The 23,908-nt window shown below is 37.0% G+C and overlaps 2 protein-coding genes and 1 long non-coding RNA gene across 3 annotated transcripts in view; 1 reads left to right on the top strand and 2 right to left on the bottom strand.

Moving 5' to 3' along the window:
• Positions 1-23,908, bottom strand: part of LOC101886704 (zinc finger protein) — an 846,922-nt gene that overhangs the window by 327,249 nt on the left and 495,765 nt on the right. The window lies entirely within an intron of this gene.
• LOC147844817 (uncharacterized) overlaps positions 1-23,908 on the top strand; it is a 532,816-nt gene that overhangs the window by 491,989 nt on the left and 16,919 nt on the right. The gene's annotated exons all lie outside the window — the stretch shown is intronic.
• On the bottom strand, positions 13,341-23,813 carry LOC148680271 (uncharacterized). Its single transcript, XM_088649877.1, has 11 exons — positions 23,807-23,813; positions 20,546-20,721; positions 20,347-20,439; positions 20,026-20,172; positions 18,624-18,737; positions 16,553-16,651; positions 15,627-15,737; positions 15,279-15,380; positions 15,012-15,090; positions 14,209-14,319; positions 13,341-13,613 (listed from the first exon to the last, which is right to left on the bottom strand). Exons 1-4 carry the CDS (start codon positions 23,811-23,813, stop codon positions 20,059-20,061), a joined length of 390 nt encoding a protein of 129 aa, XP_088506003.1. The 3' UTR covers positions 13,341-13,613; positions 14,209-14,319; positions 15,012-15,090; positions 15,279-15,380; positions 15,627-15,737; positions 16,553-16,651; positions 18,624-18,737; positions 20,026-20,058.

The raw sequence follows: 23,908 nt of genomic DNA, 5'->3' as shown, positions 1-23,908 counted from the left end.
AAACTACTTTATGAGTGCGAACTGACTTCGGCTGAAATACTTGAACTCTAACCATTCTACAATTTGTTTGAATTTGTGTTCTTCTCGAGAGAGTCATTTAAAAAGTAAAAACTACGTTGTTCTGGATTGAATATGTTTCATTTTGTTTTTGAACAATCCTCATGATTCCTAGTCGGTTGGAATCCTCGAGGGGCTATAGAAATCATTTTGTTTAAAATAATATTTACTTAAGTTAATAATCTGAGTTAAAAAGAAAAAAAGAACAGGGACAAGTGATTAGATTGGTATGTTAAAAAAGAATTTTTCTCATCTAAATGAAGGACACCTGCAAGAGGCAGGAATAAATCCCTCTCCCCAGGACTGGAGCTGGGTTTTGCTGGGTCAAACGTGGCCCACAACTTTGAAAGCCAATGTTCTTGGATCTTTGTTTAGTTTTATTATCATTTTTGTTAGTTCAAAAGGTTGCCAACTTAACTTTCTGAAATTACCATGCAGAGATATGTTAAAATTGCATCTTTAAATGTAAATGGGTTAAATAATCCAATTAAGAGGAGTAAGGTTATAGCCAAAATGAAACGTTAAAAAAAAAAAAAAAAAAAAACATCGAAACACCTTTCCCCATCTGAACATGATAACCTTTAAAAAAATTTTTGGATATACACAAACTTTCTATAGTTCTTTTAGGAAAAATAATAAAAGGGCAGTTTCAATATCAATACATAATTCTCTTAATTTTGAATTGCTAAAAGAGATATCAGATGAAGAAGGCAGATATATTTTGCTTCAGGGAAAACTAAATGAACAGTTAATCACTTTAGTAAACACCCCCTGGCAGTAAAACACTGTTCAATACAATCATCAACCTTTTGGCTATGGAGACTAAGGCAATAACAATATGTGGAGGTGATTTCAATATAGTTCTTAACCAACAAAAGGACACTTCCAATAATAAAAGAATTAAAACGGCTCAATTAAGAAGTTTTAAGAATTCATTAAAAGATCTTGGAGTATTAGATGTTTAGAGAGATCTTCACCCCTCAAAACGAGAATACTCCTATTATTCTTCACCCCATGCAGTTTACAGTAGGATTGATTATTTTTTTATGTTTAGCAGGGACAGACACAGGGTAAAAGAATGTGAACTGAAAGCAGCCGATGTATCAGATCATGCAACATTGTACCTCACTTTAAGTTTGAATGACAGAAAAGCTGATAAAATATGGAGGCTAAATACAAGTATACAAGGGAAAACAGAAGTAGTGGCCCAAATTAAATCAGAAATTGAATTATACGTAGAGAATAATGATAATGGGGAAGTAAGTCCTTTAATCTTATGGGATGCAGCTAAAGGTGTATTACGAGGCAAGATCATTTCTATTACAGCAACCCTTAAGAAGATAAAAGAACTTCGATTTAGGAATCTTGAAGATGAATTAAAGCAATTAACAGAACATTATGCAACTAAAGATACCCAGATTTTGAAACAGATCAAAAATATAAAAAATAAAATAGATGAGATGTATAGAGAGGACACAGAGAAAAAATTAAATTCTTAAGGCAACCCTTTTATGAAACGGGACCAAAAGCAACAAAAAGGCTAGCATGGAAACTTAAAAAACAACAACAAAAGGTTTCAATTCATAAGATAAAGGACCCCTACTCAGGAAAAATATTGTATAGTCTGGATAAAATTAAAGAGGCATTTGAAACCTATTATAAATCTTTATACTCACAACAGACACAGGTAAATAATACATCAATTAAAGCTTTTTTTGGATTCTCTTAATCTTCCCTGTATTGGACGAGAACAAAATAGTCTCCTAACAAAAGAAATTATACAGGAGGAATTAGATAAAGCTATAAATAATCTTAAAAATAATAAAACACCCGGCAATGATGGTCTACCTTCTGAATGGTTCAAAACATTTAAAAAAGAGATCTCACCTCTTCTTATATCATCATTTAATTGGACACTTAAAGAGGCAGAAAATCCCCCTTCTTGGAGGGAAGCAATTATCTCAGTCATACCTAAAGAGGGGATGGATAAAACTCTTTGTAGTTCATTTAGACCTGTGTCTGTTTTAAATGTAGACTATGAATTATTTGCCTTTATTTTGGCCAAGAGACCTGAAACATTTTTACCTGATTTGATAGACATAGTTCATGCAATACGACAAATTAAAAAAGATCACATTAAAGCAATTTTAGTCAGCCTAGATGCAGGGAAAGCTTTTGACTGTGTAAATTGTGAATCTTTATTTAATGTTTTATATAGATTTGGATTTACAGAAAAAACAGTTAGAAGCTTTCAATGTTTATATTCAAACCCAGAGGCTAGGATAAATATAAATGGTTGTCTTTCAAAAAAGATAAAACTAGAAAAAGGAACTATGCAGGGTTGTCCCCACTCTCCCCTGATGTTTGCCATGTACACTGAACCTCTAGCCCAGGCAATTAGAGAAGAAAAATCAATTGGGGGGATTAACATTAATAAGGTAGACCATAAAATTGCTCTATATGCGGATGATGTGCTACTATATCTCTCCAATCCAGATGAATCACTTTCTAGTCTGCTTCTTGTTCTTAAAAGGTTTGGAGAACTCTCTGGGTACAAATTAAATATACAAAAAACTGGCCACAACCCAAACAATAAACTTCAACATAAATTAAATATGAATTGGAAACTAAACTCCCTTAAATACTTAGGAGTATGGTTAACACAAGATGCAGCTGACCTATATAGTCACTGATTCTGTCCCAGTCATTCCCCTCGCTGGCCAGCAGAGGTCACCTTCACCGGACTTCTAACCATGACGTCATGCACAAACACTGATTGCCACACACACCTGCAGCACATCACACTGATGAACCACGCTCACTCATAAAAGCAGCTCACACACTCAGTCCTGTGCAGAAATTGGTGGGAGATGGATTTATGTAAAAGCAAACTGGGAAGAATTTATGTCAGTTAGTGGAGAAGGGTTAAAAACACTGGATAAAATGGAGATATCTGACAATGATGAAATAAACAACAGAATAGTAGCAGTTATTTTGGTGGCAGCAGAACAATTTATTCCAAAGAGTAAAGGGGGAAGGGAGAGAAATATAGTGCCTTGGTGGAATGAGAAATGCAGAGAAGTCATAAAACGAAAAAGGCATTTTTAAAAAATGACAAATTCACATAACTTTCAAAGTTTAATAGAATATAAAACTGTTCAAGCAAAAGTTAGGCGAGTATTAAGGCAAACAAAAAAAAGAGTACTGGAGGGAATTTTGTAACGAAATATAAAGTACACCAGAAGAGGAAAGATGGAATATGATTTAAAAAATGAGAGGAAATAGAAAAGATGTGGAAATTCCTGTGCTCAAAGAAGGAAACGGGATGGTGGTGAATGACAGAGAAAAGGCTATGATGCTAAGAGAAGCATTTACCAAAGTAAACCCCTCTAAAAATTTGTGTGAGGATAGAGTAAGGATCAGGGAGGAGGTGTTATCAAGTAATCCTATGATAAAGCAACGGAAAGAAGAAACAGGCAGTGTTTTGGATGTTCCGTTGGAAATGGCAGAACTGAAAAGAGTATAAACAGAGTAAAAGAATCTTCCCCTGATTTAGATTAAGTTACACTATGATTAAACATTTAAGTGACAAGGCTTTGAATATTATGTTAGATGTTTGCAATAAGGTATGGAGAGAAGAAATTTTGCCAAAGAGTTGGAAAGAAGCTTTAATAATACCAATTAAGAAACCAGGAAAAGATTATAGTAATCCAAACAGCTACAGACCAATAGCACTTCGTCTCATTTAGGTAAAATAATGGAAAAAACTGACAGATTAATGTATCATTTGGAAAAGGGTAAGAAATTATCACCAAATCAGAGTGGCTTTGGGGGGAAGAGGGACTATGGATCCAGTAGTATGTTTAGAGACAGATATAAGAAAAGAAATTAATAAATAAAGAATCAGTGGGAGCAGTATTTTTTGATATTGAAAAGGTCTATGATATGGTATGGTGTGATGGACTGTTAATAAACTGGATAAAATGGGAGTATAAGGGAGAATGTTTAATTGGGTTAAAGATTTTTTTTTTTTTTTTTTCTGCAAGAGATCAATTAAAAGTAAAAGTAGGAGAATTTATAACACCAAAACAATTGACAGGGAATGGTACTCCTTAAGGGAGTATCATAAGCCCGTTGCTTTTCATTGTAATGATTAATGATGTATTTGAGAAAGTAGATAGGGGGGGATAAGTAGGTCTTTGTTTGCGGATGATGGAGCTTTGTGGTTTAGGGGAAGAAATATAGATTATATTATGAGGAAAATGCAAGAGGCATTAAATAATGTTGAAGAGTGTTCCATTTTAAATGGGTTTCAAGTTTTCAGTGGAAAAAATGGTCTGGGGGGCAGACAGATTGGCTTTAAAAACTATATATATATTACACTGATTAGATCAGTGTTGGATTACGGCTGTGTAGTGTACAGTTCGGCAGCAAAGACTCCTCTAGAGAAGTTAGAAAGAATACAGGCTCAGGCATTAAGGATTTGTTGTGGGGCGATCCTAACATCACCTGTGTCAGCACTTCAAGTTGAAGTAGGAGAAATGCCTCTTAGTTTAAGGAGGAAACGGTAAACGGCAGTTTATTGGGTTAATCTAATGGGGCAGGAGGAGTCTCACCCTACAACTAAGGTTTTACAGAAATGCTGCGAGTATGAAAAAAGTGAATGCAACAGTTTTGGGTGGATAGTGGAACATTTAGTAGAGGAAGTGAACATTAAACAGTAAAGTATATCTCCCAGACTGATTATACCTGCTGTACTTCTCTGGGTTCTCCCTTAACCAGTAGTGGATTTAAAAATGTTAGAAAATAGACAAAAAGAGGGAATGGGAGAATTGGAGGAAATGTATGTAAGGAAATATTTAATGGAAGAATACAGAGACATAGTACATGTTTATTCAGATGCATCAAAAAATCCAGATAATGACCAGCTATAGTAAAAAAAAAAAAAAAAAGGATTTCACACAAATTAGCAGTGTATACAGGGGAAATGTTGGCAATAAGTTTAGCTTTTACAATGGGTGAAAGATGTGGGAATTAAGAGTTTTAGTCTGCTCAGATTGCAGTTCTGCTCTTTTAAGCATTGAAGCAAAACACTCAGACTGTAGGCAAGATTTAGTAATTGAAATATTACATGAGTTGTATAAATTAGAAGGAGAGAGTAAAGGTAGTGTTCATCTGGGTGCCAGCTCATGTGGGATTACAAGGAAACGAAGAAACAGATAAAATGGCAAAGCAAGCTACTATGGAAGAGAATATAGGAATGGAAGTGAATTACAGTAGAATTGAAGTTAAAGCAAAAATAAAGAAACAAATAATGGGGAAATGGCAGCTCCATTGGGAAGCTAAAGAATAGAAGACAAATTTACAATATTCAGCTAAAAGTAGGTAAAGGGAGGCACTCAAAAGGAAAGAGGATACTATTTTATCCAGACTAAGAATTGGGCATACTGGACCTAACAGTACATTGCAGGTAATGGCAAAGCACAGAACAGGTCTATGAGTGTGGGGAAAAATGAATCTGTTGAACATGTGATCATGCATTGTGAGCGGTATAATGAAGAAAGAAGAGAGTTATGGGAAGAAGTCAAGAAAGAGATTATGAGTTTACATTGAAATTTTTATTAAATCCTGAGGTTGGAAGGCATATTAAGTACACTGCATTGTTTAGATTTTTAAAAGACACAGGACTGATTAATAATATTTCATTATTAGAATTACTTTAATGCAAATTTATAAAGTTTAAGGTAGGGAGGGAGGGAGTTATTTTCTGAACCTGACATAGTGGGAGGACTGAGCAGAAGTCAGAGGAACTGGAGACACGGCGCTGGCGGATACGAAGTCTCTCACTAGGTTAGGGGAAGGGATTATAATGGGAACAGTAGAGTCTCTGAATCAGGTTACAGGCAGGTGGGGGGTAATGCACAAGAACTGGTGCGATCCGCCAAATAAAAACAAAAGAAGTCCTGTGCGAAGTCTTGTTCTGCCCTGTCTGACATTACAGGGCAAAATTATTATAATTTCAAAGATTATTAATATTATTATTATTATTATTATTATTATTATGCAGCACAATTAAGACCATCGGCATGGTGGTGTGATCTTGAAGTAGAAACAAGATGGAAGGAAATAGAGAGCAAAATTCAGGAAATACCAATTCAAGCTTTAATAGGTAAAAAAATAAATAAACTAATTTCCAGATGAAGATCCAGTATCTTAACCCACTAACAGAGTTTACTCTGAAAACTTAGTATACAGTGGTGAAGGAACTTCATTTGGAAAAACAAATTAAAATCTTGAATTGGGTGGCGCATGACTCTGATTTCAATCCTGTAACTATGGATAATAGATTTAAACGATGGGTATATTTAGGAATCTCTTCATTTTGTACAATTATAAAAGATGGCAGAATGGAATGCTTCCAAACTTTAAAAGATAAGTTTGGTCTTCAAAAGCAAGATGTATTTAGATCTTTACAGTTGCTGGACTATTAAATAAAATAAATACAGGATGAGGACTTGAACAACCAGCTTGTTCAGATTTTTGTACAGACATACAAGAAAAGTATGACTAAAAAATTTCTAAATTATATAGAGCAATAAGTAATTCTAGAGGAATCTCAACAGACTATATAAGATTAAAATTGGAAAATGAAGTAGGCATTATACTAAATTAAGACCAATGGGTTAAAATATGTGCTGTCCCACACACCTCAACAAGCTCAAGAATGTGGCGCGAGTTTTGTTGGAAAGACTTAATTCGATTTTATTTTTTTATTTTTTATTTTTATTTTTTAAATTACACCCAAAATTAAATCATTACAATCCGGGACTATTCATCCTTGTTGGAGAAACTGCTGAGTAAAAGAGGCACATCATGTGCATATATTCTGGCAGTGTTCAAGAATTGATAGTTTTTGGGAAATGGTGCACTTAACCATCAATGATATTATTTTAAGCTTTACTTGCATCTCTTGTTTGTTATATATATATTTATATAACAAACTTATTTTCACAATGATACATAACCTATAGAATTATGTAAATGTTCAGTTATAATTATATTGTTGTTGAGGAGAAAGTCAGCAATTTACTCCATTTCTTTTCAAAGGTTTCTAATTGTAATCCAAGTGCATGTCATTTTTCCATTTCCTTAACTTCTGCTATAATTTCGAACCATTCATCTAGTTAGTGGCTCTTCTTTATACCATTTCCGGGTTATAGCTTTTTTACTTGATGCCAAAAATATCTTAAATAGATATTTATTTTCCTTTTTAAGATTAATAGGAGTATCTTCTAGATAAAGTACTTCAAATGATCTAGGAATATAAAGATCAAAAATACAATATTAAGAGTAAGTTTATCAAAACAAAGAACAGAAATTATCAATGTGTAACGGAGTAGGTTAAATCGCTCTTTTACCGTAATTTAGTGAAATGACTGACCAATGGGCACTGTACCAGTTTATAGGTAATACGCTAGTATTTAGTTTTAAGTGACGTGCACACACACACCCTTTGATCCTAGCATCAAGCATGCCAAGAATTATGAGACAAACACATTCCTTAGTCATCTTTCTGATTGCCATGAGGCGAGCATTGGTTTATTTTGTTATTAAGAAAATATGCAACTTAATAATGTAAAATAAAAGTATGTCCGGATATGGGGGTCCAAAATAAAAAATCCAATAAAGCCACAAGCCCCTCAGGTCTATACATCTAAGGAAATTAGCTGCACAGATTGGAATCAGGTGGCAGGATTCTGCAAGCAAAAAGTAGGAAACAGAAAAATTAACACTGCAATGTAGAGAGAGAAAAAATAAAATGACTTTGACATTAGAAAACGAAGCAACTTGATGATAATTCTCACCTTTTCTGTGTTTCGCATGACCCAAACGACACCAACAAAACGAAGCTCATCAAGAAATTAAAAGGACACTCAAAGAACCCCCTGAGAAGCAGGAGGACTTCCTGGCCAAGGTAGTCAAATCCAGGACCTCTGAAAATCCACCATCACAGACCAGGGCAGGCAAATGGAGAAACTTAAGGGCAAGGGTTAGCGACAGAGGCAACCGTCAGCACCAACGATGAAAGCTCCACCGACGACAGAGACAGCAACAAGGATAGTGACAACATAGCCTAGCAGGCACCTGCTTTGTCTATTCCGGATGCCAAAAGAAAGAGGAGTAAAGAGCTGGACGACCTCCTGCAGCCACTTTGGCCCACAAATCCAAGTACAAGGGAAAAGCAGAAGGAAAAGACAGCAAATCATAAGTAAAAAATAAATAAATAAATAAACAAAACTCTTGCTCCAGCCCAAACTAAATCACAGCTGATCCAAATAATTCAAAACTGTGAACACTTTTGATTGTTTGCATTAGCTGTGTTAGATTGGGGATGGAGCAAAACGGTGCAGAGCTGCGGCCCTCCATGAATTGGTTTTGAGACCCTGGATCTTGCTCATCTTGTGTTGGTCTCTTGTGGTCGCAGTCAGCATCAAAACATCCTGCAAAACTTTGGTCTCAATTAAAATGATCTGTGTTGTGTTCTCTAGGACATGCCTTTTTTTTTTTTTTACATGAATAAATCAATGCTGTGGATCACCTTTTACGGCGGTCTGTTTAACAAATATAGATTAGGCAAAAACATTGAAAAAAAAAAAAACTTGTTAGTAAATCTCGTTCAGGCTGTCAATCAAACCCATTGACTCCGCCCACCGTGTCGACCTGAGGTAATTTGATTTCGGTAAGTAAAACAATTGTTTTGACCTTTTAAATTGATAAAATGAGATTTTGCCCAAACTTTTTGGTAAAACAGATCGCCTGCGTAGCTCACAAACTTTGTAATCTGTCGCTGAAAACGCAGTTTGGTTGTTTGTTGTCGATTTAATTATGGAAAATGGGCACCTTTCCACTGAGGTCAAGTTTGCTTTTATATTCACACATTCGGACCTTGACCATTTTAATATGATTTTAGGCAGAATTCTTTGGAAAGTCAAAGTGGAGAAATCATATTAGCATATGAGACATGTTTACAGTCAATGAAGTTACTTGGTGGTGCTCTGTTGCTATCAGTCTTACCGGCGATTTCAGACCCTTATATTGTTCATGATAATGGCTTAAACAATGTAGGGGGTTAAAATGTTACATTTCGAGTTACTTCGATCATTTTGAGGTTGTTATTATTATGCTATATATGAGAAAACCAATTAAATGCTAGCCGTGTCGGTTTCTCACAGTTCATATCGATTTTTAATTACCTGTAGCGTACAGTCCACAGATAAAATTACTTATTGATTTTATCAAGGAGTATCTTGCGTGGGCTTTACGACTCCTGGCTCCACGAAGTCTGGGTATCCGTGACACCTTTCGTTATCCAGAGCCACCCAGAGAGATAGGCCGTGAGCTTCAAAGACATTTCTGCCCAAACACACACACCCCCACACTCACAAGGACACTAGTCCAAAAAAAGAAATTGGGCTGAGAAATCAGGGACCAGCAGAAAACTAAAATGTTATGCTTGCAAACCTTGTATCTCATTTCTGACCTTTCCTACCTGTACAACCTATCTTATAACCTGTATGCTTGGTTCATTTAGGCCTTTTTAGTGCATAAATAATGTAAGTGTGAGAATTGTTGATGTACTTTTATTGTTGATGTACCTGTCCATGTCGGGTACCGATGAGATGCTGTTGACATTTTACAACACATGATGCGTAGAGCATGATAATAACTTGCACTGCTTACATTCTTTAATACTCTGCATTAATGTCTCTTCGCATGCTTTAGGCGGACAATCAAATTTGCATATGAGCAGCCTCGAGACAAAGGAAGTTTCCCGCCTAAACTTTGCCCTGAAATCATTGGTCGATCATGTTGAGAGGGCAGGGGCACAGAGCTTAACCTTAAAAGCTGCCCCTCCCTAGACTCGTGTCAGAATGCCTGAGCAAAGAACCGCTCAAGGAGGCCACCCCGTTAAGGGGTCTAGCGGCTCCTTTATACCGCGTGGCTCGCTCCGAACCCACGTTTTCTTATTTTCCGGCAAAATAAACTCAGTTTAAAGTTGCGATCGCATTACTCCAACCTGTATTGCAAACTCCACGCATCAAGAAGGACAGCACCGGAATCATCAGACAAGGAAGAGACTCGCAAAAAAGAGAGAGACCTCCAGACATTAAAGTCCAGGTTTTTTTAGTTATGCGGATAAGCTGTGCCCCTTTTTTCAAAAAGGTGTTTTATATAATTTTGGTGATCCTTAATGGTGTGTGTGGAACTGAAAGATATTTTGCCACTCTTTATTTGAAATCTCTATTTCCGCGCTTTGCTATCTCACTCTGTTTGTTACATGTTCTATAGACCCGTATAGTCTATCTCCACATGGTTTACCTTTTGTTCTATGTTTTATGCATGTTCGTGCATTTGTTTGTTATCCGTCTGACTAGTCTATAAATCCCATTATAATCAAATGAATTGTATTGTTTGCCTCACAGAAAAAGTCACTGAAAGACAGATTCCCTGCCTAGCTTTTATAAGTTGATTAAAGCTTATAAATTATTAATCTACTACCCAAGAAGTAGTAATAATTCCCTTTTCTAAATAAATAGATCATTACCGTGTCCGCTCGGAAGAGCGGCGGCTCTGGTTATGTTTGTTTGGTCAAGTTAACAATAAATTAATCCAGAATGTTAATGATTAATATTAATTCGCTATTGTTGATAATTAATATTCATAATCTGAGAGTCCGCTCGGTTGAGCGGGCAGGATCATATACAATCATGTTTGTTTGACCAAATTGACCGAAGCTTAAGCCGGAATATTAATAATTAAGAAAAAACGTTATTGTTGATTATTATTATCCATAGAATGAGCTAATTTCTTTTACATACCTGTATCATTTCCATCCATCCATCCATCCGTCTGTCTATCTTTTTACATGTGTGTGTACATTGTGTCCTCAATATCCATAAGTATGAACGTTACGAACTATGGGTTATTTCTCACTGTCCTATAAGGGTGGAGTGACAGGAGAGATCACCATTTCAGGTCGAAAATGAAGTCAGATAAGCTGCATAGTTTGAGTGAAAGGTTATTTATACTCTGGATGACATGATGATCCAGCTCATCTAAAATAACATCAAATTGTTTCAGGGGAAGCTGACCTTTTTTTCTTTTTTTACCTGTCAAGATGACTACAGATTTGAACAAAACTCTTACACAACTTTTTTATGTTTAAAATTGTGTCAGTTTTACACAAGTCAAAAAAAAATTCTTTATGCTGCAGCGGAAATGTCTTAATGTTAATTTTTTTACATAACTGCCGTGCAAATGTCTAGTTACTTATATTTACATAGTTTTGTGTTTTCCTTGTTAAAAATTAGTTGGAGGTGGTATCCCCTTCGTTACATTTTTGCTACTTGAAACAAATGCATTTTGAATTGAGCATCACCGGGGGTCTGACAGAAGTTGCCTGCCTGATTTTTGCTAGAAGGCAGAGGTGGTACATTTGATGAAGGTAACCATCACATAGTTCTACACCATAAAAGCTGCATATTTACATTAGTGCAGTGCAAGTGTTTAAAGTTTTTTTATGTTTACATTAGCAGGGGTGATAGCGTTCCGGCACCACGCCGGATTTCCGGCGTACTGTGGCTGCGGGGAAAAAAAAAATCAGGTTCACGGATATTGATCTGTCATTTCTCTAGATTCACAGTATTCACTCACTGCTGAAAGCGCCGGATTGGTTTTATTAAGTGCCATTTTGTGTGCTCGTGAATCATCTTTTGAGTGTAGACGCCATGTAAATAAAAGATTAATTGTGTAATTTAGAGAGCTTTATAAATTATAACGGATCTTTGAGATCTCTATGAACTAAGATTAGTGACGCTTTTTAGTGATAATAAGAGGAGCGTGCTTTGCACTTTCCAGGCTATAATCCATTCAGAATTTGTATGAAACTTTCGTTTTCGGCACATATACGCTGATATGTTTTGGGAATGACATCTGCGTATTTACGCTGGGTTTATTCTCGAAATAACGGTGAAGCAATTAATAGACGGGACAAAAATATATTTCCCCCTTCTCCTTAAACAATAGTGTTTCAGCTATGAAATAGTTCAGTTTTGTATGTAGCCTAATGGCAAAGTGTTTATATTTAGTTTCGTTTTTTTATTCAGCTTATTTAGAAAAACGTTTGGAGCATTTTTTATTCGTTAAAAATAAGTTTTTTTTAACGAACAGCGCTCAGCGGAAGACCATCATTGTCTGTTTGATCAGTTTGCCTTCTCAGATCATCACGACTTGCCTAAAATAAAAGATATAAAACAGTTCAAGTATAAAACAATGGTAGCTTAAACGTTAAAGAATGTGTGCTATTAGGCGCATAGTTTGCTTATAAAAAGCTTGCAGGACATCGAGGAGCCAGAGCAATAACTTGCATTTTTTCAGTGGGAGCAATTTAAAGTTATCCGTCATTTTTGCTCACAAAGTACGAGTAATACATCAAAAAACGTTACAGCGTTTTTATAAAATAAAGAAAACCAAAATTATGCGCTTTCTGTCGTCTGGTTTTTGAACAGGAGCGCTTAACAAAATGAAGCAAAATGTATATGCCTCACAGACATAATAAATATATTTATAGAAAGCTTTAAATTATTACTTGACGAAATAAAACAAAAAAAACTCCTTCATGTAAAGATGAATTTTTAAAGGCGAGTCCAAGAGGAGATTGTCAGTCAGGATCTTTGCGACACTGACTCAGAATAAGTTTATTAATAAATAATTAAGATATGTCTTTACTCTTTCCTCGACACATTCATTGTTATTTGTTTTTGCCGGTGCTTGGGGCGAGTTTTAGCTTATTGTGTGCGCTTGAACGCGGATTCACAGTAGCAGTTTTAACATGGAGTGACACGACATCTGACGTACAGATGACACTGGCACATGCCACTGAGTTTAGTGACACTTCCGGTGGCACGTCCGGTTTTCCACTGTCATGTGTCACTCGCTAGTGGCATGTGTAGTAACCTGTGTCACTCAGTGTCGCGCTGCATGTCACTGCAGTGACATTGACACTTATATATATATATATATATATATATATATATATATATATATATATATATAAATTTTTTATTTTTTTTTTTACTTGTGCATGCATTTTTACAACGTATGAGCATCTTGGCTTTCCATCAAGCATTTTTTTTTTTAAATTTATATTCTGAGATGCGCATAACAATTGATGGAGACATAGCAACATTTTCCAGAATGTAAAAACTCAATACAACAAAGAATTGTCTTAAACGTTTATTTCAACGTTAAAGTTTTGTTTTTGCATGTAGAATTAGATTTCAACAAAGATTAAACACTTGTACCTAAAAATTAAGCACTAGTAACATGAAAATAGACACGTGTACAGGTTATAGATAAATGCCAAAACAGCTTGCCATGCACACGTTGTCGTCAACAAAGACGCAAAGAGGAGAGGAGGGAAAAAAAAAAAAGGAGTCCATCAGGATTTCCTCCATTGCCTGAATTTTATTCCGGGGAACACTTTTGTCTGGGTCCTGAAAAGGATAAAATTGCAATTAGAGAAAAAGTGACTCAAAAACAAAACAAAAGTAATTAATATATGGTCTTCAGTTTGATTCATTGTTTTACAGTTGTACACACATTTTTTGCTTAAGTTTAGTTCATGGCTGAAAATCTGTCATGTTTACATGCACGTCACCCAGTAATAATAATTAAAAAAATGATAAAATCCTTGCAATTAGTCTCCATGTATTACAGCAACACGTCTACAATTTGTAGTTGATAGCTGCAAGCCGCTATGTGTCAGATTTGTCCTCGGGGTCAGATTTGATACAACACCCGAGCACATGGAGCACAATTGACTTAATGAAAAACACAGTGCATAACATAAAGACAGAATGTGGCGGAGGGTTGAGAGCACCTATGCTGGATTTAGTGACTGGCGCAAGTCTCCCCAGCTGCTGTGTGGGTGCTGCTACATTACGAACAACCCAACGAGTTGTTTAGCACGGGTGCATGGCTGCTATTATGCTTACACATGTAATATTTTTTTCCTGAGGCGATTTAAACCGAAATACGCAATGGCACTATCAAACATGGATGGAGTGGAGACTTTGCCGCTGACTTTACCTTTTCCTTCTTGCTACTGACATCCTGGCCAGAACGGTTACCGTCATCCTCACTCATCTCTGAACTCGTGTTAGACTCCTCTGTACCATATCCAAGGATTTTCTTGCTAAGCTATGAATGAATAAAAGGCACAAGTTAAATATTTTGACCAGAAGTGACATGACCAACAACATCCTAAAATTATAAAGGTCTGTCTAAAGTGAAAGTTTCAGTGTCCAAACTATAGAAACGATGCCACTTTTAATTTGCAACACATTGAGGGCCCTATCATACACCAGGTGCAATGTGGTGCAAGGCACGACGCAATAGTTGTTTGCTAGTTTCCGCTTGGCGCAAGAGGTACTTTTTGGCCATTTGCGCCAAGCTGTTTAAATAGCAAATGCATTTGCGCTCATATGCACCATGGCGCGACACAACTGACTCTTAAAGGGAATGGGAGGTGAGACTCTGAACACACCTATAACTCATTAAGAAAATAAGCTCAACCCTTTTAGATCATGGGGCACGGCCCAAAGCGAAATTTTCCGCCCTTATATTAGCTAAAGTGGATTCTAACACACCCTGAATGCGTTTGAGCCCTGCGCATGGACTGTCAAAATGGAGCCCTTAGCCGACAAAGTGCAGTGGACATGTTCTAGTCAACAGGATTGCCGTTGACAATTTAAAAATGCGGCCGGGACTGGTGTATGTTGACTGTAGCTTTACAAAGTCACTATTTAAAATTAAGACACTTTTTTTTGTCACATCAAGTCTCCAAAGATGTGCGTTTAATTAAATGTGCTAAAATATTCAAAGAAACTTACGATCACACTTTCGGTTCTTTTCAGCTCAGGAATACGTAGGTCTCTTTCTGGAGTGGGTTCTCGCGTTACTCTCACCTCGCTGTCATTGGAAGACACGAGAAGAACACACGCATCAGCACATTTGAGCAATAATTTCAATAATTGTTTGTACAGAAACAAAAATGAGGATGCTTGATAATTTGTGGTTCATTCCACTGTGGCAACCTCGGATTAATAAAGGGACTGAATCGAAAAAGAATATGAATGAATATATTTTAATAAACTTACAATCTCTCTGTCAGTTGCTCTGTGCTCGCTTACATTCGTATGGGGGTTTGGGCTGCGGTGGCTCCTCTCAGTAACATCAACGACTTGGGAATGCTGTATTTTCTGAAAAATATTCAGAATAACACGTGCATCTTCACAGAATCAACATCGGGAATACTGGCTTTTCTGAAAATTATTGAGATGAGCACACGCATCTTCACATTTGAGCAATCAATGTTTGAACAGGAACAAAAAAAAACAAAACGAGGATGCTTGATATGTTGCTGATTTATTCCGCTGTGGCGATGCCGGATTAATAAAGGGACTGAGCCGAACAGAAAATGAATGAAAATATTTTAATAAACCTACAATCTCTATCTCTCTTTCAGTCGATGTCCGTTCGCTCACGATTGTATGTGGCTTTGGGCTGTTTTCCCTCCTCCTCTCAGTAACATCCCCGACATGCTCAGACTCTCCGTCCTGAAAAAAAAATGAGAAGAGCACACGCATCTTCACATTTGAGCAATCAATGTTTGTACAGGAACAAACTATTAGATATTCTGATGTACCCCTCCCCCCTCCCTCCCTCCCCAATTTAAAACACACATTATTCTTTTGAAGAATGAATACGTGAAGCATATGCTGCATGTAACATGTGCTGGACAAGTTGGCGGTTCATTCCACGGTGGCGACCCCGGATTATTAACCCTTGTATGGTGTCCAGGTCTGTAAAACCCATTTTCAGTTTTTTTTAAAAGAAAAAATAAAACCATGTTCTTTTTTTCAACCTGAAATTCACTGGCTTTGACTTCTTTTCTGTGAAGAACATAAATACAAACAAATTTTCAACGACTGCATAAATGTACCTCCCACCACACATTTACATTACATCCAAGGTGTTCGAATCCACTAGACCCATGCCAAATTAAAGTCTTGAAAGCGTAGGTCCAGTGTTCCCACACTCTGTCTTCCTCCTTTCTCATGCTGCTGTTTTCTTCCCCTCCCCCCGCTACCGCACAAAGTTGCAACATTGTTGCAAATTCAACGATCAACACTGTCTGCTCTTACATTCCCGCACATTTTACCCTCTCTTGCGGGAACCAAGCTTTTTTTTTCTCATACCCTGTCCCATCTGCAAATTAGGGCATACAGTACTATAAATAAGGCTTTGCCAGTGTAATATGTGCTGGACAAGTTGGCGGTTCATTCTGCGGTGGCGACCACGGATTATTAAAGGGACTGAGTCGAAAAGAAAATTAACAAATCAAGAAATTCGTAAAAAAAAAAAAACTTACACTCAATCTTCTCCTTTTGAGCTCTGGCACATTTACATCTTGCAAATGGGTGGCATCTCGCATCTCGTCATCAGTATTGTGATCAGGAGCCTTTCTTTCCTGAAAAATATTGAGAAGAACACGCATCTTCACATTTGAGCAATTAATGTTTGCACAAAAACAAAGATATTTTGAAGTAGGTTGAAAATCTGCCTTCGCCCTAATTTGTATGCCAAATGGTTACCAGGGCTTGTAACATTTTAAAACGGCACACATTATTCTTTTGTGGGGGACGCGGTGGCGCAGCACTGTCACCTCACAGCAAGAAGGTCGGTGGTTCGAACCTCGGCTGGGTCAGTTGCCGTTTCTGTGTAAAGTTTGCATGTTTTCCCTACTTTCGTGTGGGTTTCCTCCGTTTTCCCCCACAGTTTAAACAAAAGTGGTACAGGTGAATTGGGTAGACTGAAATTGTCTGTTGTGAATGAGTGTGTATGGATGTTTGTCAGAGATGGGTTGCAGCAGGAAGGGCATTCGCTGCGTAAAGGATGTGCTGGATAAGTGGCGGTTCATTCCTCTGTGGCGACCCCGGGACTTAATAAAGGGACTAAGCCAAAAAGAAAATGAATGAATGAATTAAAATATTCGAACAAACTTAGTCAAATCCCCCTGTCACTTCCTCTGACCTTAGGCACATGTAGGTGTGTTTGTGGGGTGGGTTTAAAAAAAATACATGCATCTTCACATTTGAGCAATGACTTAAGTTAACTTGTTTCATGCATTATTTTTCAAAATTCCTATTTTGCGTGGATCAAAGTCAATACCTTTTTGGCTGCACGTGTAGGTTAACAAGAATGATTGAAACATCCTGGTTAAAAATATGCAGCGTGGAAATGACATTAATTCTGACATTATTTTAAAAAGTTTAGAGGTAAGTCTGTATGTGAATATAAGCAAATGCAGTTAACATTGCCCTTAGGAACTCCAGCTCTGCACTAAAAGTCACAGAGTCTTAGGAATCTAACGTTTACGTTACAGCCAGAATTAATATATGATCACAAACATTGGCGTCACTTTGATACATCAAGCTACACTTTCTGCAAAGCAGCCTCGAGATTCATTATGAAAAGCGCTCAAGGGATCAAATAACGCGACAATTAGGTTACAATATTGACGCAAACAATACACAAGTTACCCAAACATTCGAATATATAAGAAGTGTTTATACAACAAATCATCAAATTTTCCTTTATTGCAGCCATGTGGTGCGTGCGTGTCGCTGGTGTGTCTGTGTGTGAGAGTCACTCAGGTCGTAACGGATGCTGTACTTTTGGTGCTTTTTTTTGTGCGGGTACAGGCCCTGATTGGTTAACTATGGAATGCGAATTGGTCAATTAAGCACATTTGTTTTTCAAAACACTTGAGAGTAACTCTGAAGAAAATCAAACACAACAATCCAATTCAAGCTATTCGATTTGATATTGATAGAGTGATACAGATAGAACCAGTTAGATCAGAACACAATCTGGTGGTCAGAACACAGGGCCCTTAAAGACAGCTATAGTATATGGGGGTCAGCGAAAAGGACAATCAGAACCAGGTAGAACTGCTTGACACTCAGAACACAGCACTACATCCGCCTGGATTAGAACATCAGCCTACTGTCATACTCTACAACTCCCACTCTTTTGTGTTTCCCTGGATTCTTCTTAAAAGTTGCGCATGTACCTCATCGCCGACCTAATTTCACCCTCATGTACCTGGATAAACATCTATATTTTGATCCTTGAACAACATTCCAATCAGCCCATCAGAAATAAGGGGTACGTTTACAGTTTATGTTCAGTTTAGGCTTATGGTTAGGTTTATGCACATCTACTTGATTGTTATCCAACTATTATTGAACTCTAATTTAGGGAGTAATTTACAGTTATGGCTAGGTTTAGGGGTAGGGTATCGGTATGGACTACATTTTCCAACAAAAATGATGTAAACTTTAGAACTGTTTTACCAATACATTTGTAACATTTGTCATGCCAACAATGCAACTATTGAACTATTGCTTTTCTTTTCTCCAACCCCCCTTGTACTGTACCTCTCCTCACCAGCTGGAGCAGGCAGCTGAGCCAGTGCAGCTGGAGGAGAAGCTGGAGCCAGAGGAGAAGGTCGAGCAGCGGTGGTAGGGGGCGGTGCGGGCTGTTGAACGTACCTGTTGAAATGTATAGAGCAAGATGTCAGTGATGGCTGGGGCCAGACAGAATATGAGGTCATTTTCTTTCTTGTATGTATGCATGTATGTATGTTTGTATTAGAGTTGGACTAAAAGAACAAGATCTTGATTCGACCCCCTAGACCAGAGGTCACCAAACTTGTTCCTGAAGGGCCGGAGTCCTGCAGATCTTAGCTCCAACCCTAAATAAGCACACCTGAACAGCTAATCAAGGTCTTATATGCATACTTGAAACACTCAGGCAGGTGTGTTGAAGCAAGCTGGAGCTAAACCCTGCAGGGACACCGGCCCTCCAGGACCGAGATTGGTGACCCCTGCCCTAGACGATCTTAATCCAGCATTTCTACGATTCTGTCAATCATATTTTCAAGTTCAGGAGAGAAGAAAAGGCGGCTGCACGAGTCTTTTCATTGTTTCCCACACGTTACTCAGTGACATTGACACCTCCAAATGATGTTGAATGAGTCATATACGGTATTTATAAGGTATAATTCACCTAAAAATGTCATTTTTGTATTAATATTATGCTGTATTCGCGGCCAGGAAATCACATGTGACGGGAGCTGCAGACCGTGAGCTGTTATCACAGAGAAGGTGTGCGTGTGTCTACTTTCGTTAACAGAACCTGCATATGTTGCGAGTAACAGGTAATAAAGTTGTAAATAATATTCAGTTTGTGGCACAGAGTGATCGTTTGGGAGCAGCGTGCGAAGTATGAACAGCAGTCAAAATGAATCCGAAAGTGTGCACATCATTTAAATGATCAAATTGCATTATAGAGTTATGCTTATGACAAGCATTTGATTTTTTTCGTTCATAGCGAACACACAGTTGTGCATGAAAATAAATTTTTACAGTGTCAGTATAACTACTCTAGCCAATATATTGTTGAATATAATCTAATAATGACAAATGTCTGATTTTACCAGTGAATAAAACTGTCTAATGATGTTGTCAATGACAGATTGCAAACATATATCTCAAACATAATAATTCAACATCAGAATTATTATAAGCAGAATAGAACTATTTAGATCTACACATAATATTATTATCGATGTTGTCCCATATGTTTGTTTTTACCATAACTTTATAGAATGGTGAGAAAATCGTGATCTTTATTTTAAGCAAAAAAAAATCTGATTCTCATTTTAGCCAGAATCGTGCAGCTCTAGTATGTATGTATGTATGCATGCATGTATATGTAATTCCTGAAAAGTGCATGGGTAGAAATTTACACACAAAATAACAGGCTAAAAACACTTGCTTTACTTTCAGGCGCTGGATGTCTGCGGTGGGGTTAGTGAGGGGGAGTCCTGACGCTCCCAGGAAGAAGCATCCTTTTGTCATCCGTTCCCGGAGCCTGAGCCTTAAGGCAGAGTGGACGGATGTGCCTGAAATAGCACTCCAGCCACTGCGGCAAAAGAGAGAGGTGCATAGGTTACACACGAGACATGTTACACTTTACAACATGTGCGCTCATCAGTTTAAGCAAGAATTAAAATGTTCTACATTGGCATTTTTCACCAGACAGTTTTAGTCATTCATTTTTTTTTATGGTAATTATCTTTGGTTAGGATCAACTTGCCTCTTCCTCTTTCCGGCTCAGGCTCACGGCTTCGCTGGGAAGCGTCAGAATGACAGCGTCCCCCTCTGGCCGCCTGCCCAGCCACTCCTGCACCTGTGCGTGTAGAGCGTAAGAACAGATATGAGGCCGGTTACAGGGCTCAACAAGCATTCAAGTCAATGTTTAGAACACAACTCAAAGGTGTTGGCTCTGGCCTTACCTTAAGCTCCCTAACGCTTCCAGGACCCAGACGGTGTAGCCACACTAGTGTGGCAAACGCAGAAGCTGTGAAATCCCATCTGGGTCCTGGGATGCAGCTCGCACCACTGGCTGAGGCGACGGGCAACCTCAGCCATATCCGCCTCCATTGTGGAGGGGTAGGGGCTTTTGCTGCTGCTGAAAAGAAGAAAAAGAAAAAAAAAAACTTAACTTCAGTCATCGTTAAAACAATAAGGAAAAAATTAAGACAACTAGCAAATCAAAAACACAGGCAACCAGAAAATACAGATTTACATCTTCGGTACTACGAGGAGCTTAATAAAATATAAAAACACAATCAGAAAGTAGAGTACACCCAAAAACAGCTCAAAACAATTGAAGAATCTGTTGACTCCAACAATTTCTGGGACAACTGGAACCTTCTTAATAAACAGAATATTTGATGTGCTTTTTCAATACTGTGCTGAATGTCATGCCAATAAAACAACTTGAACTTGAGAGAGGACGAATTGACATCTAGACTAGCTGCAAAATATGTATACACCCTACACATCATAAGAAATGGTTAAAGTAAGTTCATGTATCTTATTTAAATCATTTAAACTTTTTATTATTATTATTATTGTTGTTGTTGTTGTTATATTTATCAAATGTATTGTTTTTGTCATTATACCTTATCTGTAAGTTATGACTGTACAGTCTAAAAAATATGTTGCTCACATACGTGGCCTTTCTAAAGACTCAAGCTTAAAAGTCAAACATGTCCATCAACCATGTGTAGAGTGGAAAAATGCAGTCGGTGAGGACATGCATCACAAACACACATGAACGGCCATAATTTTTCAAATTCAAGGCTTAACTAGATCAATTAGGGTGAAGTTGGGGAAATGTTGGCAATAAGTTTAGCATTACAATGGGCGAAAGATGCGGGAATTAAGGAAAGTTTAGTTGGCTCAGATTGTAATTCTGCTCTTTTAAGTATTGAAACAAAACACTCAGACTGTAGTCAAGATTTAGTTATTGAAATATTACAAGAGTTGTATAAATTAAAAGGAGAAAAAGTAAAGGTAGTGTTCATGTGGGTGCCGGTGTTACACCAAATTCTGTGACTATTGTTTTCTGTGACCCTACTAGGCGCTGTTCTCACAGTTGGCTTGAAAACGCTCCCTTATTCGGGATTGGACACGCAAACAGCGTACATGCCATCACGTGAACGCACTAGGCTCCTGTGAACACTATATCAGCGCGCATCATTCTCCATTCAATATATTTTTCTTGCCTTTAATATAAAGATGTTAATTTCATATCTGTTTACCAGCCATCCAAGAACCATTTTACTATAATATGAGTTTCTACCTTAATTTTATGATTTAAAATAAATAAATAAATCAGTATGTTTTTGCCTTCTTTTTCCCCTGTAAGCAGTTACGTAGATTACGGTTGATCCGCTTAAATGTTTCCTTAAATATGTTTATACAATTTCTTAATTGTTTTTTTTTTAATTTAAAAGAAAATACTATGAAATGTTGTGAATGTGTGTGAAATGCTGGTTAAACAGAATGTAGGCACACAAATTAAAACAGAAGGTCCATACTTAAAATTTGCAATTAAATGTTTTTATTTATTTTTTATGTATATTTGAAAAAAGGTCCAATTCAAGATAACATCTAAGTTAACAAAACTTGAACTATTAACATAAAGACAGAATATGGGATTAACATGCTGCACTGTTGTATGGCTTTTTGGGGTCAGGGTCACACTGAAACTGTAATGAAGAAATAATACATGTTATTTCTCCCAGGGTTGGGCAGAGGACTGATATTGACCTTCTTATTTCGAAATGTCCTTACCCAAGAACAAGGTGGTGGTTTTCCGTGCTTTTCCCCTTTCTTTCCTTGGTCTCCCACTTCTATATTATTTTCCCCACAATAGTGTTACAGCTCACTAAGGTCATCTACTGAACCAAAAGATACAATTAAAAACAACTATATGGAGGGTTAATTAAGTCTTAGTCAATGGGGGAGGGGCGGGGTAGTTACCATGGAAATTCTTATTTGAGTTTGACAGTAATCTCAAAAATGAAATATAGAATTAACATTTTCTAATTTTGCAAAATTTTTAATATTATACATTTTCTGTGGTGTAATTAAATATATATATATATAAAAAAATATATATATGATTATGATTTGAATCCGGAAGAAAGTAGTTCCTCATACAAAAGGGCTTTTGAGACTCTCCATGTTTGATTTTGTTATTATATACACAATTATGCCGTCAAACTGTTGTATAAACACAGTATCACACGAGTAGCAGTGAGATATGGCTGTATATCGGCACTGGTGGGGGCACTAAGGCACTCGGCCTGCGGCTTAGTGCCAATGCACGCCTCCCACCAGTGCCGATATACAGCCATATCGCACTGCTACTCGTGTGATATTGCGTATATATATATATATATATATAATAGTGAAAGGTATATAATATATATAAAAGTGAATAATTAATTGAAATAAACACACACACACACACACATATATATATATATATATATATATATATATATATATATATATATGACATACTTTTACATATCCCCTCAAAAAATCACTTTTTTTAATGAGACCGTTTCTACATTTTTTAATTTATTAGTTACCTAGTTGACTCCAAACACCGTTTCATTTTGCCAGAATTCTTTCTGAGGCGATCCAATACAAGGCTCCTTTTCTCAGAAGGAAAGATTACCTGTAGAATTGTAAACTTGGATTTAACTTCTCTGCTACTAAAAATATGGTACAGTATTTCTCTTCAAAGCTTAGTAAATAGATCAAAATATTTGATCGTACTCCCAATATCCAGTGCCCAGGCTCATAGCCAGCTCCCAACATGAAAGCGTATTTTGTTGGATCACACTAAAAAGGCAAACATAATTTATTAGCTTTCAAAACTAGACATAGAATGATGATCACACAAAGCCTGACACAAGTGTAAGTACATAAAATAAAATTCACAACATAAACCTCGAGTTTGGCTTGAGGTAACTTCAGTAGATGGGCAAAAACAGTTCTTATATGCTTACCTTGAATCTTGAGCCCTTTTCCTCCTCTATCCTATTAATTCCATGTGTCAATATGAAGTGCTTTTTTTCTTGTGCAAAATTGTGTTTTTACACAACAAGGGCCATGTATGCATTGATCACCTAAACGTTAGAAATATAGAAATGTTAAATAAACAGGAAAGCATTACTGAAATGTGTACATACATGCCATGCAGACAAATCTCTCTTTACCTCACTCTCAACTTCTTTATTGGGAGCTGTCCCAACTATATCCCAGTAAAAGAGTTCATAATTGTAAATGCGGGA

Source organism: Danio rerio, chromosome 4 (assembly GCF_052040795.2).
Source record: "Danio rerio strain M-AB ecotype USA chromosome 4, GRCz13ab, whole genome shotgun sequence".
NCBI classification, from domain to species: Eukaryota; Metazoa; Chordata; class Actinopteri; order Cypriniformes; family Danionidae; genus Danio; species Danio rerio.
The sequence above is the reverse complement of the archived record's forward strand: the minus strand, read 5'-3'. Positions and strand labels throughout refer to the sequence as shown.